Source organism: Nerophis ophidion, linkage group LG12 (genome assembly GCF_033978795.1).
Source record: "Nerophis ophidion isolate RoL-2023_Sa linkage group LG12, RoL_Noph_v1.0, whole genome shotgun sequence".
NCBI lineage: Eukaryota > Metazoa > Chordata > Actinopteri > Syngnathiformes > Syngnathidae > Nerophis > Nerophis ophidion.
Window position 1 is genome coordinate 41300146 of NC_084622.1, and position 18724 is coordinate 41318869.

Genomic DNA, 18724 nt, shown 5'->3' on the forward strand with positions numbered 1-18724 from the left:
TCCTTGGGCAATACACTTTACCCACCTGCTCCCAGTGGCACCCACACTGGTATGAATGTAAAAATTAGATATTAGGTTTCACTATGTAAAGCGCTTTGAGTCACTTTGAGAAAAGCGCTATATAAATATACTTCACAATAGTTTAGCATTTGGAGCGATTCAACACTCACATATTTGTGATGAGAAGCATTATTCTGCTCTTTCATCATGCACTAACAGGAATTGCTGTGTACATTTTATGCTTAATTGTTTCCACATTTTGATATGTTACATTCTTATTCCAAAATTTGATATGATATTTTTTTTCCTCAAAATTCTACAGACATTATCCCAAAATTACATTGTGAATTTTTTTTTGGAAATATATTTTTTTGCAAATGTATTTAAAAAATTAATAAACACATGCATGAGTATTCAGAGTTTTGCTCAACACTTTGTTGATGCACCCTCGGCAGCAACTACAGCTTCAAGTTTTTGCACACCTATCTTTGGTCAGTGTTGCCCATTCCTCTTTTCCCATTCTGCTTTGCAGCACTTTTCAAGCTTCATCAGATTGGATGGAAAAAAGGATGTCTCTGTACATCGCTGCATTCATTTTAGTCTATTCAAGGAGGTGACCAAGAACCCTATGGTCACTCTGTCAGAGCTACAGCATTCCTCTGCGGAGGAGAAACTTCCAGAAGTACAACCATCTCTGAAGTCAGGCGGAAGCCTTTTGTTTGTTAAAAGTTTTCCAGAATGCACCTTAAAAGACTCTCAGACCAAAAGAAACAGAATTCTCTGGTCTGATGAGACAAAGATTGAACTATTTGATGTGAATGCCAGGTGTCATGTTTGGAGAAAACCAGGCACCGCTCATCAGACCAATACCATCCCAACAGTGAAGCATAATGTTGGCAGCATCATGCAGTCGGGGTGAGAGCCACGTCAGGATAGAGGGAATTATGAATGCAGTAATGCACAGAGACATCCTGGATGAAAACTGACACTTCTGATCCAACCCTGTGGAGCTTGAGAGGTGTTGCAAAGACGAATTGGCGAAACTGCTCGAAGATGGGTGTGCCAAGGTTGTGGCATCGTACTCAAAAAGACTCGAGGTTGTAATTGCTGGCAAAGGTGCATCAACAAAGTATTGAGCAAAGGCTGTGAATACTTATGTACATGTGGTATTTTTTTAGATATTTTTTTAATTACCATCCATCCATCCTTTTTCTACCGCTTATTCCCTCTGGGGGGCGCTGGTGCCTATCTCAGCTACAATCGGGCGGAAGGCGGGGTACACCCTGGACCAGTCGCCACCTCATCGCAGGGCCAACACAGATAGACAGACAACATTCACACTTACATTCACACCCTAGAGCCAATTTAGTGTTGCCAATCAACCTATCCCCAGCTGCATGTCTTTGGAGGTGGGAGGAAGCCGGAGTACCCGGAAGGAACCCACGGAGTCACGGGGAGAACATGCAAACTCCACACAGAAAGATCCCGAGCCTGGGATTGAACCCAGGAATACTCAGGACCTTCGTATTGTGAGGCAGACACACTATCCCCTCTGCCACCGTGAAGCCCTGTTTTTTTTAATACATTAGCAAAATTACAAAAATATTTTCACACTGTCATTAACAGGTATTGTATGTAGAATTTTGAGGACAAAATTTAATTCATTCGATTTTGGAATAAAGCTGTAACAAAATGTGGAAAAAGTGACGCTCTGTGAATCATTTCGAGATATACTGTACATTCTGTCACTGACAAAAAGGTTGACACATTGGGTGGTTTTAATAAAAGCTGTTTGCTTTCTTCTCAGCGTCTCCTCTTTTTCACTTGTCTTGGGTAACTTTGCTCCATCTTTATAAAAAAGCTCCATATTTTGCCAACATGTGTGTTTTGGTCTGTCTTCAGGAATCAAGTCTGCACTTGTGTACTTAGCATGGAATAGTGACAGTGGAGCTGTTAAAAACATGTCATGGTTGATTAAAGTGGACCTATGATACATTTTGTCTTTTCTGACTCGTAAATGTTGTTACAATCTGGGAACGCCCCCAGAATTGATTCACACCCAAGCATATCCGGCATGTTTAGTATTATCTATACCACAAAAAAGTGGTTTAAAAGTTATCATAGGTCCTCTTTAAGCATTTTATTGTATGTTGAAACGCACAAATTAAACCAAAAAAAACATAATTTTTAATTTATTTTTTAGGAGATGCTTTGGGGCCCCAGGAAATTGCCGATTTGCCTAATGGTAAGTCCAACTCTGGTTGAAAAGCAAGAAATCAGACATATTGGTGCATAATATCATACACCGCAAATTATTTACCACTCGCCATGATTTTAAATTGTTATCCAGAAATTTCCCTAATTTTAAAAGTGATTTATCTATTTTTAGTCATTCACTAATCATAATTTTAGCTTGAATAATTATATTTTTCTATTCTAGTTTAAAAATATGAGGACATTAAATAATGCATTTTCTGGACTAAAGGGCGCATCCGATTTTAAGGCGCTTCTGATAAATGGTCTATTTTTGATCTGTTTTCATATATTAGGCACACCGGATTATAAGGCGCATCAAAGGAGTCATATTATTATTTTTTTTTCTAAATTGTAAACACATTTACTTGTGGTTTACATTACATGTAATGGTAGTTCTTTGGTCAAAATGTTTGCATAGATTATGTTTTACAGACCATCTTCAAGCCGCTTTCTGACAGTCTCTTCCAGATTCGCCATTTTGTGGGCGGTCTTAGTTACGTGGCCCACCTTCGGCAGCATCTTCTCACCGTCTTCTTTGTTGAAGCGGTGTAGCGTGCAAGGATGGGAGTGGAAGATGTGTCAAAAGATGGAAACTCTAATAACTAAAGTTCCTTGAGTGAATAATGTAAAGTCGCTACACCGGTATGTTTTTGCGCTTTCATGGCGAGTTTACTGACAGATATAAGAAAGAACTTTACACTACTTTTTGTTAGAAATGGCAACAGTGGGTGGAGGATGAATGTTCCATAACAAGAAGATAGAAAAAAATGAAGAAGCATCTTTACTACACCGTCGGTGCGGACATGCACAATTTTTCAGGATTTATCCAGATCTCAAATACAGATCAGCAGGTACCAGAGGGTAAGAAAAGTTGCTTTTGGATATTATTTCCAAACAAAAATATGTTTTACCTTACACACACCATAACAATAGTCCTATGTTAAAGCACAGTACAATTCTTCAAGCAGTGCATCTTCATAGCTTACCAAAGTTGTATTAAAAAGTTTTGATATATTTTGAGCACCCTGTGCAATGTTCTATATTTTCAATGGAATATTAAAAATGTTAGTGTTGTTTACTTGCGACATATTGCAGTCTACACGTATCTCTTATGTGTGACTGCCATCTACCGGTCACATTTATCATTACACCATGTAACACATAAAATAGCTTTGAGGTGGGAAAGTTCAACCAAACGTATTCTTTACATTAGGCGCACTGTTGAGTTTTGAGAAAAATAAAGGATTTTAAGTGCGCCTTATAATCTGAAAAATACGGTAATATTTTGGTCCCCCCCTGCCCCCACATAGAAAACCTTGTTTAAATAATCTGAAACATTTCAAGGATGCTCAATTCAACAATTGCAAGTTGAATAATGCTTGTTTTCAGAATAAAATACTTATTTCTAACTAGAAATCCTGCTAATTTCTACAAACTCCGTTTCCATATGAGTTGGAAAATTGTGTTAGATGTAAATATAAACCGAATACAATGATTTGCAAATCATTTTCAACTCATATTCAGTTGGATGCAAAACAAAGACAGATATTTGATGTTTAAACTCATAAACTTTATCTTTTTTCTGCAAATAATAATTAACTTAGAATTTCATGGCTGCGACACATAGTTGGGAAGTAGTTGGGAAAGGACATGTTCACCACTGTGTTACATCACCTTTTCTTTTAACAACACTCAATAAACGTTTGGGAACTGAGGAAACTTATTGTTGAAGCTTTGAAAGTGGAATTCTTTCCCATTCTTGTTTTATGTAGAGCTTCAGTCGTTCAACAGTCCGTGGTCTCCGCTGTCGTATTTTACGCTTAATAATGCGCCACACATTTTCGATGGGAGACATGTCTGGACTGCAGGTGGGCCAGGAAAGTACCCGCAATTTTTTACTACGAAGCCACGCTGTTGTAACACGTGGCTTGGCATTGTCTTGCTGAAATAAGCTGGGGCGTCCATGATAACGTTACTTGGATGACAACATATGATGCTCCAAAACCTGTATGTGCCTTTCAGCATTAATGGTGCCTTCACAGATGTGTAAGTTACCCATGCCTTGGGCACTAATACACCCCCCATACCATCACAGATGCTGGGTTTTGAACTTTGCGCCTATAATAATCCGGATGTTTATTTTCCTCTTTGTTCCGGAGGACACCACATCCACAGTTTCCGAATATAATTGGAAATGTGGACACGTCAGACCACAGGACACTATTCCACTTTGCATCAGTCCATCTTAGATGAGCTCAGGCCCAGCGAAGCGGGCGGCGTTTCTGGGTGTTGTTGATAAATGGGTTTAGCTTTGCATAGTAGAGTTTCAACTTGCACTTAAAGATGTAGAGACCAACTGCAGTTACTGACAGGGGTATTATGAAGTGTTCCTGAGGCCATGTGGTGATATCCTTTACACACTGATGTTGGTTTTTGATGCAGTACCGCCTAAGGGGTCAAAGGTCTGTAATATCATCCTTTACGTGCTGTGATTTCTCCAGATTCTCTGAATCTTTTGATGATTTCACGGGCCGTAGATGGTAAAATCCCTATAATTCCTTGCAATAGCTCGTTGAGAAATGTTGTTCTAAAACTGTTCAACAATTTGCTCGCAAAGTGGTGACCCTCGCCCCATCCTTGTTTGTGAATTACTGAGCATTTCATGGAAGCTGCTTTTATACCCGATCATGGCACCCACCTGTTGCCAATTAGTCTGCACACCTGTGGGATGTTCCAAATAAGTGTTTGATGAGCATTCCTCAACTTTTTTAATATTTATTGCCACCTTTCCCAACTTCTTTGTCACGAGTTACTGGCATCAAATTCTAAAGTTAATGATTATTTGCAAACAAAAAAAATGTTTATCAGCTTGAACATCAAATATGTTGTCTTTGTAGCATATTCAACTGAATATGGCATGAACATGATTTGCAAATCATTCTATATGCCGTTTATATTTACATCTAACACAATTTCCCAATTCATATGGAAACGGGGTTTGTAGAAATACAAACCTAATTTCGGATGTCTTATCAAGTAAAAGTCCATGCGAGTAGTTCATTTAGCTCTTTCCCCCCTCTATGACGACAGCTCTTTGTTGCAGTGTACATTATGTTATACTCATCATTTAACCTGTTTTACCTGTTTTCTGACCGAAAAAGAGTGATATTTGTTCCCCCACTCTATTGGCTCAGATGGTTTGGCTTCTTTCAGCCAATCTCCGCCAGCTTCCTCCCCGCACTTCCTCCCATTCAACCTCTGCTGCCAGAGATCACACAACCCAAGAGGTTGTTTATAACGCGCACTGGAATGAACACCGCCCCCATTTTTTGTAAGCATGCCGATCCATCCATCCTCCAGCAGCATCCTGTGGATTCTTGACATGCAAGGGTTTTTTTTTCCCCTCTATGGCCCGTTTGCAAGTTCTTCCATTCAGGCCCTTTCGCGGCCGGTGACAGATGATCAATGATGCTGCTGGCTCTCTCGATTCGTGAGAGGCCTTCCAAGTAGGGTGCGATGTACACATGATCACACATGCCAACTAGTGCACGAATACGCATGTTAAGGGTTTGTACTCCTTTTCCAAATTCAAGCACTTTTTAAGGACTTTCAAGATCAATTTTCCAGTTTTTCCAGTACCTTTCAAAAGGCGAAAACCAGACTAAACCAATCCATAGCCTTGTTGTTTGAGGTCTCCAAATGCTGTCTGTAGGAAAAATACGGAAAATCTGCTAAAACCTAAGCCTAACATTGAACCAGCAGTTATCATTAACTGAATGGGGCATAGAAAATGAAGCAGTGTTTCTGTAGACTACTCAATATCATTGGTGCTTGCAAACGTGTCTCCATTTGTGTTGTTTTTCAAATTCCCTGTTCGTTTTCTTACTTACCGCACTCAATGACATTGAACAGCATGGATTGATTCACACTGTATATGTGCTTGTAAACTGCATAATGTGACATGAATATACCCACCCTCAAAATGTCAATTTCACTCATTTATTAACAAAACTGATCCACATTAATATAAGGATAATAAACTAAAGGAAAATATTTTTTCTTTGTTTCACAACACCTCAGTCACCTGTCACTAAGCACATCTAGCCTTATAACTGTTGCTATGATAACACATCGATTTTTAGTTGAGGGAAGATCTAAACATTGTAATTTATCAAAAACAAACACTCGCTTTTTTTCTTTCATAGCTCTTAATAACTGTCCGTAATTAACTTGTAATCTAGCGCTGATCTCACAGTTTAGGTCTAGCATGTGCCAACATGTTAGAACACACAAATTGGAGAGCTAGTAATCTCTGTGGCTTACATTTCATATTACTCGAGAGAGCCGACTCTCCCATTGCAAAAAGCTGGATTTCCTTTATGCATACTTTGCAGCATGTTTGTATTTGTCATTTTCCACCCAATGGTCATTAAAACAACAACCTCCCGGCATGATGGACCGATGCAACACTCTCCTCTTGGGGGCGACACAGAACCATATATACAGTTCTAATATGACAACAACCTAATGTAAGGGCTCGTGCAAAGCCAACAGATCGAGCATGTAGCTTTCATTTTTACAGAAACTTCTTTTATTTTTTTTCTATTTCATAATTAGCCTATTGAGTCAGACTGCAGAGAAATATGATGAACATTTCCCAGCATTTACAGGCACTTCACCCAAAATTCAAGCATTTTTCAAACCTTGAAAACACAACATTAAAGGCCTACTGAAATGAGATTTTCATATTTAAACGGGGATAGCAGGTCCATTCTATGTGTCATACTTGATCATTTCGCAATATTGCCATATTTTTGCTGAAAGTATTTAGTAGAGAACATTGACGATAAAGTTCGCAACTTTTGGTCGCTAATAAAAAAAGCCTTGCCTTTACCGGAAGTAACAGATGATGTGCGCATGACGTCACCGGTGTGAGGGCTCCTCACATCCTCACATTGTTTATAACCATAGCCTCCAGCAGCAAGAGCTATTCGGACCGAGAAAGCGACTATTTCCCCATTCATTTGAGCAAGGATGAAAGATTCGTGGATGAGGAAATTTAATGAGGCACTAAAAAAAAAAATAAAAAAAAAAAACCTGAAAAAGGAAAAAGCGACGGCTCCGGGCGGCGGCAGTGGTAGCGTTTCAGATGTAATTAGACACATTTACTAGGATAATTCTGGAAAATGCCTTATCTGCTTACTGTGTTAATAATATTATAGTGAGATTAGATGAGTAAAGTCATACCTGAAAGTCGGATGGCTGCAGTCAACGGCAGTGTGTCAGAGAAAGCCGATGAGGAGCCAAGATCACAGCTGCTTTTTGACAGCTACAGGAGAAGGTCCCATAATCCACTGATGTCTCCGGTAAGAGCCGACAATTTTCCCATCCAAAAACGTATGTATTGACGTAGAGAAACATGTTCGCTTGACCGCTCTGTGTTAAAACTTCACAACAAAAACAAAGAAACACCGGCTGTGTCTCGGTGCTAAAGGCAGCTGCAATCCACCAGCTTTCCACCAACAGCATTCTTATTTATAGTCTCCATTATTAATTGAACAAGTTGAAAAAGATTCAGCAACACAGATGTCCAAATTACTGTGTAATTATGCGATGAAAAGAGACGACTTTTTGCCGTAAGTGGTGCTGGGCTAATACGTCCCCTCCAACCAATAACATCTCAAGCAACAAGAAAACTCCGCGGGAAATTTAAAATTGTAATTTAGTTAACTAAACCGGCCGTATTGGCATGTGTTGCAATGTTAATATTTCATCATTGATATATAAACTATCAGACTGCGTGGTCGGTTGTAGTGGGTTTCAGTTGGCCTTTAAAATCCAAGCATTTTTAAGGTTTTTAAGCACCCGTACGGACCCTGCATGTTATATGCGCTCGGGTTATTTCAACCCATGTTTGCATGTATGGAGACGGAGGCGCCAGACACTGCGATGCAAATGTGGCTGCAGGTCAAACATTCTTTTCTCCCCGTCGAGAAAAATCCCTCTGTTATGCAGCGAACTTGTTGTATTCACAGTCATTCTTATGCACCGCCAGAGATTGTTTGTGTGACTGGATGGGTGCTGCCGAGCGCTTCTAATTACAACAGGTGGCGAGGAGGGGGAGGAAGGTCAGGACATTTCACTGTCTGGTATGTCCAAACTGTGCAGATGGCTGCACCTATTATTTAAAAGCTTAACAGGGAGGTCTTTAGCAAACAAAAAGAATGGAGGAAAAGATGCAAAACTGGAAGAAAAAAAAAAAAGGGTACTGACCAAGGACGGTGAGAGTGAGCAGAAGGTTCTTGAACAACTTGGAACACAGTCTGGCACATTTGGACTGAGGCCGAGCCTCGATGGGCTCCAGGTGACTCTCGTGCATCCTCACCTCCACTTGTTTAGGCATACTGTTGGCACTGAGACACACACACACACAAAACAATTGGTTAGGAAAAACCACATCAGTTAGTACAAGTAGGCTTAACTTACCCCTAAAAGGTGACACTCATAAAAAAGATATATATTATAGTGCATCATATCTCAAACAAAAGGAAATATTTTTAGAGAGGCAGCAGCTACTGTTCGCCATCCAAGTGTGATGGTGAGCTGTCATTCCTACATTATCGTTCATGGTTGCTATGGCAGCCAGCAGATGGAAGCTGATGACAATCTGCTGCCTGTAACGTTAAAGCCTCTTGAGACGGTTTTATTAGGAGCAGATTTGGTTTTTATGTTCTCGAACGTGGCATTTTGGAAGTCACAGGACATTTTAAAGCACGATCCGTGACATAGAGAACAATCTTCCGGGCGAGCATGCATCGTATGGCGAGGAACCTCAAGCCCCTGTGAGCAGTGTTCTGTTGCTATAGCAACAATATATACAGTGGAACCTCGATTTACAAAGTCAATCGGTTCCTGAACGGGGCTTGTAAGTAGAAAAGTTTGTATATCGAAGCAAATTTCTCCAGAAAAAACGATGACAATATGAGTAATGGGTCCCAGCCTCAACAAAAGCAGACATTTAGGTAAAGGTTTGTACACTTTGAACACAATTTAAAACACTATACAGTACTGTGTATCGAACAAACATAACAAAAGTATCAACTTTCTATTTAATAATAAAAACAAAAAGCTATTTACTTTATTTGTCGGACTATAAGTCGCGTTTTTTTTGTAGTTTGGCCGGGGTGAGACTTGGCCAAACACTAAAAAAAAAAAATATATATATATATATATATATACATATATATATATATATATATATATATATATATATATATATATATATATATATATATATATACATATATATATATATATATATATATATACATGTTTTTTTTTTTGGTTTGGCGGGGTCTAACCCCCCGCTGGACTGTGGAGAAGACTGCGACTTATAGTCCGAAAAATACAGTATATATATATATATATATATATATATATATATATATATATATATATATATATATATATATATATATATATATATATATATATATATATATATACATATATATATATATGACTCAAAGCGCTTTACATAGTGCGGGGATCAGCAACCCCGCGCCTCTTTAGCGCCGCCCTAGTGGCTCTCTGGAGCTTTTTTAAAAATATGATAAATAAATGATAAATGGGTTGTACTTGTATAGCGCTTTTCTGCCTTCAAGGTACTCAAAGCGCTTTGACACTACTTCCACATTTACACATTCACACACACATTCACACACTGATGGAGGGAGCTGCCATGCAAGGCGCCAACCAGCGCCCATCAGGAGCAAGGGTGAAGTGTCTTGCTCAGGACACAACGGACGTGACGAAGTTGGTACTAGGTGGGAATTGAACCAGGGACGCTCGGGTTGCGCACGGCCACTCTCCCCACTGCGAAAAAGATGAGGGCAAACAAACATATATTTTGTTTTAATATGATTTCTGTAGGACGACAAACATGACACAAACCTCTTTAATTGTTATAAAGCACAGTTTATATTAAACATGCTTCACACATTAGTGTATTTGGCAAGCGCCATCTTGGCCCTATAATTTTGGCGGTCCTTGAACTCACCGTAGTTTGTTTACATGTATAACTTTCTCCAACTTTCTAAGACATGTTTTATGCCACTTCTTTTTCTGTCGCATTTTGTCCGCCAAACTTTTAACGTTGTGCATGAGTGCACAAAGGAGAGTTTTGTTGACATTATTGACTTGTGTGGAGTGCTAATCAGACATATTTGGTCACTGCATGGTTGTAAGCTAATCGATGCTAGCATGCTATTTAGGCTATGTGTATGTACATATTGCATCATTATGCCTCATTTGTAGGTGCATTTGAGCTCATTTAGTTTCCTTTAAGTCCTCATTATTCAATTTATCTCATGACACACTATCTGTATGTAATATGGCTTTTAATTTTTTGTGGCTCCAGACGGATTTGTTTTTGTATTTTTGGTCCAATATGGCTCTTTCAACATTTTGGGTTGCCGACCCCTGACATAGTGAAACCAATTATCTAATTAATGCTTCTTTTTTTTTTAAACCAGTGTGGGTGGCCCTGGGAGCAATTATGTGAAGCGCCTTGCCGGAGGACACAACAGCTGTGACTAAGATGGCAGAAGTAGCGATCGAACCTACAACCCTCAGATTGCTGGCATGGTAAATGGGTTAAATGGGTTACACTTGTATAGCGCTTTTTTTACCTTTTTTCTTAAAGAACTCAAAGTGCTATTGACACTATTTCCACATTCACACACACATTCACACACTGATGGAGGGAGCTGCCATGCAAGGCGTTAACCAGGACCCATCAGGAGCAAGGGTGAAGTGTCTTGCTCAAGGACACAATGGACGTGACTAGGATGGTAGAAGGTGGGGATTGAACCAGAAACCCTCAGGTCTCTGACATGGCCGCTCTACCAACCGAGCTATGCTGCCCCTTGCTAACTTTCTACCTTATATGCAGCCACCATGCAGACACACACACACACACACACACACACACACACACACACCCACACCCACACACGAACACACTGTCACTAGCCCTGTGGTGCACTAACAGTTTCAACTCACAAAACCCCTCAACTTTCCCATTCAGTTGGCAACAGTGATTAGGAATAAAAAAATTAATCCACTTCAATTTGTCGGTTACTCTTTACATGGATCGAGAGGGAGAAAGGGATTGATTGATTGATTGATTGATTGATTGATTGATTGATTGATTGAAACTTTTATTAGTAGATTGCACAATACAGTACATATTCCGTACAATTGACTACTAAATGGAAACACCTGAATACGTTTTTCAACTTGTTTAGGTCGGGGTTCACGTTAATCAATTCATGGTAAGGGAGGGGGATGAATCAACGCTTTGGATACTTCCTGAATATTTCAACGCACACATCATGTCAATGGCTTTCTTTGGACTCATACTGAGCTTGAAAAAATAGAAAAATGCTGGAAAAAGGCCAAAAATATTAAAAAAAATAACCTCAAAGTAGCATTTAGCACAGTAACTAATGACAGCCCTGCTTCTGACTGAATGAGCACCAGGGATCGATCTTCCCACTCACATTGGATGTGCTGCCGGGCACAAAACAATAGGTGGATGAAATATTCGAACACTGAGTCAAGGTTTGTACACCAATGCGTATTTTTCGGCCTGTGGTTTGTAAACTGAAACGTTTGTACAAATCAAGTCTAGTTCATCAAGGTTCCACTGCGGTTTGTGTACAGTATGCAACGTCTGGTTGGCATAGCGATGCCGGGTACGTTCTTCCAAGGATGTGTCGACAAGAACACAGCAAAAGGTAAGAAATAAAGGATTTATTAAAGTAGTATAACAGGCTAGAACAAAAACAGTAGTGCTAATAGAAAAAGGTAAACAAATGACGCTAGCATGAAAGCTAGGAATACAAACAGAAAAATTAAACTTGGCACGAAGGCATAAAAAGGGAAAACAAAACATTTAGCGTGAGAGCTAAGAATAAGCAATAAACGTAGCATGAAAGCTAGCGAGTAATAATGAACAATAGCAGTCGTCACTTGTTGCATACAAGCAAATTCGGAACCCAGGTTGAACAACGGAAAGGGGCGAGCTTAAATAAGGGAGGTGATTACAAGAAACAGACTAAACAGGAAATAAGGACATCAAACAACAGAGTGATACCAAAAAGGAACAATAAACAAGAATATGTAAAGATCCGGACAACGGATCGCAATACTGTTTTTTTCATACTAAAAAACATAAGCTATTGTGCTATTTTCAGTCAAGGTTTTCAGTGTTCAGGCAATCAGGAGACAAAAACTACACAAATGTGATGGAAGAGGACAAGTATTCATTTTCCACCGATGATTGCACGACATCATCAGCGGAATCATACAAAACCTCAAATACAATGGCAGAACGAGGCGGATTAGTCACACAGCCTTATTAATTCATTTAAAACTCATTTCCGGAGGCATTTATTAGCTCTTCCACCACGTACACGCGAGGAGACAGCCAGCTGTGTCAGCAGCCAGTCACTAAGTCAGGTGTGCAACCATGTACAGTTTATATGAACATGATACTTGTTTGATGCACGACGTCCATTGCAATGGCAGCAGTGAAAAAAAAACCAAAACGGTTCTGAACTTCGACTTCAATCCCGGGGTTCAACGCTCACATGTCTCATTGTTAATATTGTGTAAACGTCGTATCTTAATTTCCGTGAAATGAATAACGCCGCAGTCAAATGTTTCTTTTCAAAAGCGACTGCGAAAAAAAACATATTTGCAATCAAAGGTCTTTTTTATGGTGCTAATGCTAATAATTTGCATATTATTACACACATACTCAAGTTCCCTCCAGCTTTGTGTACTGCTGTAAGATCGACTATAGGAAGACCACCTGGGAAGCTTCCAGGCACACAGATGGAGCGTTTCCCATCTCCTCGAATTAACTTCAAAGTGAGGTGTGAAATATACAGAAAGAGCATGCAAACGGCAAAATCCCACGCTGCATGTTTATTTCCTCGTATACTTCATACAAAGCTTGCTGAATTAGTGAAAGTGCTGGGAAAAAAAAAAAAAGAGTTAAAAAACTAGCAGTACAGCAGCACATAAGAATGATGATGGCAGTTAATTGCAATCTCTCGACCTTCTTCCCCACGTTTCATTATTTTTAGCAGGCAGCAGATGTTAAACGTCATAGAGGTCGGATATTATTCCGTCATGCTCGTCTCATTAGCGCGCCTCTCACCAAGACACGTGCCAGTGTAGACAGAAGAAAGAACATTAGGTTTTTATTTGTATCTTTTGTCTTAGAAATGATATGAATGTATACCATTTCTCACTTGTGTGGCAAAAAGTCCAATTAACCAAATTCTGTAACGTTTGATGCAAAAAGGACTCAAACCACAATGCTCTGAAAATTTAAAATAAGGAAATTTGCAGATATGGTACATTTTCAAACATCTACAATCACGCACAAACCACAACGAGCATTTTTTTTTTTTAAACATCTGTCACATGTGGCGCGAGGTTGGATCGGGGTTTGTTCTCCCGGGATGCAGAACGGACAGCTCCGGACGACAGCGTGAGGTAGGAGATGATTTATCTAACATAAATCAACCAACTACCAAAAATACAGACAAAAAAAGGAAGCTAAGGCAACAACTTAGCAGAGGAATCAGAACAGGAATCAAGAACAGGAATAAACCAACGTGATAGTTGCACACCGCAAACAATGAAACCACACCGACTGTGGGGAGCAACGTGAACCAATAGCTCTCTGTTTAGTGCTCAACAGCAGGTGAACATGCAGAGCACTAATCAGAGGCAGGTGAAACCAATTAGTACCCATGGAAACCAAAACAAACACCCAAAGCGCACAAAACAGGAACTAAGGGAGTCCAAAACTAACAGAACCTAACTAAACAAAACAAGACAACAACAAGAACTGTATTCAACCCTTAGGGGTCAAAGGCTGATCGTAAGGTTTGCTGTAATTTGGACATACGGTAATTATTGTTTTGATTTTACATGATTTTTCCTAAAAGGGTTGATCATGGCAAATAATATTCCACAAAGTACAACTTATTGAAAATAAATTGAATATCTGTTTACTAAACATTTTTACTACCTTTGAATTACAGTTTTAAAACAGTATTAGAGCACTCAAGACATGATGCTTGAGGCTGAGCCAATCAGTTGCTAGGATATTGAACAGAGTGCTTTAATTGATTTTGTCATGTTTTGTGGTCACGTTCTGTTTGTTTTTGGACTTATTGTGCACTCTTGTTTGTTTTTCTCACCATGACAACTCATTAGTTTTTACCTGTTATATCATGCACCTGATTCACTTGGACTCATGCACCTGTTAATCACCACAGCCCTATTTAAGCCTGTAGTTGCCAGGCAGTCAGGCTGGCGACAGGGCCCTCTACTCACCCTTGATACCTGATTGCTCACTTCTTGCCATAGATTCATGCTTTTCAAGTCACAGTAAGTGTTTTTGTTTGTGTTGTCTATAGTTCTGCCATTGTGCAAGTTTTTTGTTTGTTCCTTTTTTTGAGGTAATAATAAAAGATGTCATTACCTTCACGCCATGTCCGGTCCAGTCGATTTGCACCACGGGAAAACAAACCACACCAAAGTCCTAGTCATGACAGATGTGGTCTCATCTCGTGGTTAACATTACCGTAATATTGATATTTGTGGTTCATTTAGCTTTTTAATGCTTGGAATGCATAATTTAGAGAAAGAAAATTGTGGAATATTCTGAAAAAAAAAAAATCTGCAATAGAGTGAAGTGGCGTGGGGTGACTGTACCTCAAAGCCATACAGGACATACAAGTCCTTCATTTATTTTAATGGTCCAAAAACGTTTTAGAGTATTGTTTTTTTTTTTACTTTCTTTGCTCAAATCTCGATATCATCTTAAGCCAAAACATTTTATTTAATTATCTTTCAAAGACAAAAATGACATAATTTAATAAAAAGGCCTTTAAGATGGTCAATTAAAATTAAAATAAAAACATGACATGTTTGATATTTTTGATTAGGACAAAAGTTTATTAAAAATATTTGAGCAAAAAAGTAACAAAAAAAATATAAATCTACATTTTCTTACGCCCTTCGAGCCCTTTTTTGTCCTGGTTGGCTTTAAAAAATAATATTTTTCAACCGTCCCTAGACGGTTAAAAAAAACACACTAAAAACCAGCATATTAATAATATGTAGAGTAATATAATGATTGATGAGGCGTGGCTCAATTGGTAGAGCAGACGTGTCAGCAACTTGATGGTTCCAGGTTCGATTCCCGCTTTCGCCGTTCTAGTCACTGCTGTTGTGTCCTTGGGCAACACACTTAAAATTGTTGATGTGAACAGTAAGCTGTAAATCCATTTTGGTGTGTTGGTCATTAGTTGCAAATGCCGTGATGTGACAAGTTTAGCAAATCCCTTCCATCAGCGGTCCCCAACCACCGGTCCGTGGACGGGTACCGGTCCGTGACGCATTTTCTACAAGGCCGCAGAGAAACATTAAATTATTTATAAACGACTGCATGTTCTCCGACTTAACTTTCACCTGCTCCACTAGACCAAGGGTCACCAACGCGGTGCCCACGGGCACCAGGTAGCCCATAAGGACCAGATGAGTAGCCCGCTGGCCTGTTCTAAAAATAGCTCAAATAGCAGCACTTACCAGTGAGCTGCCTCTATTTTTTAAATTGTATTTATTTACTAGCAAGCTGGTCTCACTTTGCTTGACATTTTTAATTTTAAGAGAGACAAAACTCCCAAAAAATGAAAATCCAAGAAAATATTTTAAAGACTTGGTCATCACTTCATTTATTTTTTTACTTTGCTTCTTATAACTTTCAGAAAGACACTTTTAGAGAAAAAATACAACCTTAAAAATGATTTTAGGATTTTTAAACACATATGCCTTTATACCTTTTAAATTCCTCCCTCTTCTTTCCTGACAATTTAAATCAATGTTCAAGTATTTTTTTTATTATAAAGAATAATAATACATTTTAATGTAATTCTTCATTTTAGCTTATGTTTTTTCGACGAAGAATATTTGTGAAATATTTCTTCAAACTTATTATGATTAAAATAAAAAAAATATTCTGGCAAATGTGGAAAATCTGTAGAATCAAATTTAAATCTTATTTCAAAGTTTTTTGAATTTCTTTTAAAATTTTTGTTCTAGAAAATCTAGAAGAAATAATGATTTTTCTTTGTTAGAAATATAGCTTGGTCCAATTTGTTATATATTATAACTAAGTGCAGATTGGATTTCAACCTATTTAAAACATGTCATCAACATTCTAAAATTAATCTTAATCAGGAAAAATTATTAATTATGTTCCGTAATTTTTATTTATTTATTTATTTATTCAAAAAGATTCAAATTAGCTAGTTTTTCTCTTTATTTTTTTGGGTTGAATTTTGAATTTTAAAGAGTCAAAATTGAAGATTAACTATGTTTCAAAATTGATTGTAATTTTTTTCGTGTTTTCTCCTCTTTTAAACTGTTCAATTAAGTGTTTTTTTCATCATTTATTCTCTACGAAGAAAAAAAAATGTAGGACGGAATGACTGACAGAAATACCCATGTTATCTATATATATATATATATATATACAGTATATATATATATATATATATATATATATATTTATTTATTTATTAAAGGTAAATTGAGCAAATTGGCTATTTCTGGCAATTTATTTAAGTGTGTATCAAACTGGTAGCCCTTCGCATTAATCAGTACCCAAGAAGGAGCTCTTGGTTTCAAAAAGGTTGGTGACCCCTGCACTAAACACACCAATAAGTGTGTTTATAGATACAATAAAACTCCTGATGGGAAGTTCCATTTTCCATCCGTTTTCTACCGCTTATTCCCTTTCGGGCTCGCGGGGGGCGCTGTTGCCTATCTCAACTACAATCGGGCGGAAGGTGGGGTACATCCTGGACAAGTCACCACCTCATCGCAGGGCCATTACCGAACATATAAAATATAATTGTCACGGATTGCAGTGTAACCATGCTGGGGATTTCATTGCAGAGAAACAAGGTTTAGCTTTATTGTGAGTTGTATTTTTCAAGCATTTATTTTTGCTGTATTTATCCGGCACAAGTAGAAAGCTGGTCCCTGAAAATAATGCCCACATTAAACCGGTCCGTGGTGAAAAAAAGGTTGGGGACCACTGCCCTACATGACAAATCAAGTTATTCCAATTTGTAGTACAGTTTTTCTGACATCTTAGATGTTTATTTAAATCAAAACAAAGAAATTCCAATATGTTATCTTGATTTAGTCCAGGGGTCGGGAACCATTTTTGGCTGAGAGAACCATGAAAGCCAAATATTTCAAAATGTATTTCCATGAGGGCCATATAATAATTTTTTAACACTGAATACAACTAAATGCATGCATTTTTAAGACCAAGATTTTTATAGTGTAATAAGTCTCTTATTATTTTTAATAACATTGTTATTCTAAAGCTAAACAATAATAAATATAATACTTTTTACCATTAATGCGACATCTTGAACAGGTGCGATAGAAAACGGATGGTTGGATTAAAATGCATGAGAATGCTTCATAATTTGAATGTTATTTTTAACACTGTGATTACCAGCGGAATTATTAATTACTTATCGTGTTAAGCAATGTCAATCAATCAATCAATTTATTTATAGAGCCCTACATCACTAGTGTCTCAAAGGGCTGTACAAACCACAACGACATCCTCAGTAGAGCCCATATAAGGGCAAGGAAAACTCACACGCAGTGGGACGTCGGTGACAATGATGACTATGAGAAACCTTGGAGAGGACCTCTAGGGGAACCGAAAGCAATGGATGTTGAGCGGGTCTAACATGATACTTGTCTGCTAAGATTTATCTGAGCGCCATATGCAGTCATCAAAAGAGCCACATCTGGCTCTAGAGCCATAGGTTCCCCACCCCTGATTTCGAACCTCTGTCATCCTTTCTTCTTCTATCCACGTAAAACTGCTTCCAGGTTACTTCTTGTATGAAATGGATTCTTAAAAAAGTAATTCTAAATGCCCGTTTTTTTGTGCAATTTCCTATCATGCACACAATCGGGGAAAAAACATTTATTATTTGTTTTTTTCAATGTAGTTTTTAAAACAAATAGTAGTTATTTTGCACAAGGAGAATAAGAAATTGCGCAAGTGAAGTTAGCACAGTAATTTCATTGTTGTGATTATGTCAAGCATGTTCGAAATAAACTAAACATTTACCAAGACAGTAGAAAACCATTATGCAAACATTTTTCTTATCCGATTAATTCATTTATTTCATTAGTAGTTGCAGCCGTTCATATTTGTTGTATTAGGTCATAAATCACTTGTGCCAAATGTGGCCCACCACATTTTAATTTGGCCCTCCATGTTATTTATGTGGCCCGCGAAAGGCTCAAATAATAAAGCACTTTCTGGTCAATTCTGACAAAA

At 38.2% G+C, this 18724-nt stretch overlaps 1 protein-coding gene across 6 annotated transcripts in view; it reads right to left on the reverse strand.

Annotated features, from left to right (window-relative positions):
• Nucleotides 1–18724, reverse strand: part of LOC133563446 (excitatory amino acid transporter 2-like) — a 94275-nt gene that overhangs the window by 29520 nt on the left and 46031 nt on the right. For all 6 annotated transcript variants that reach the window (XM_061917573.1, XM_061917574.1, XM_061917575.1 and 3 more), the window contains one exon: nucleotides 8530–8669. In XM_061917573.1, coding sequence (XP_061773557.1) covers nucleotides 8530–8659 — 130 coding nt within the window. In that variant the 5' untranslated portion in view covers nucleotides 8660–8669. The remainder of the gene's footprint in view (nucleotides 1–8529; nucleotides 8670–18724) is intronic.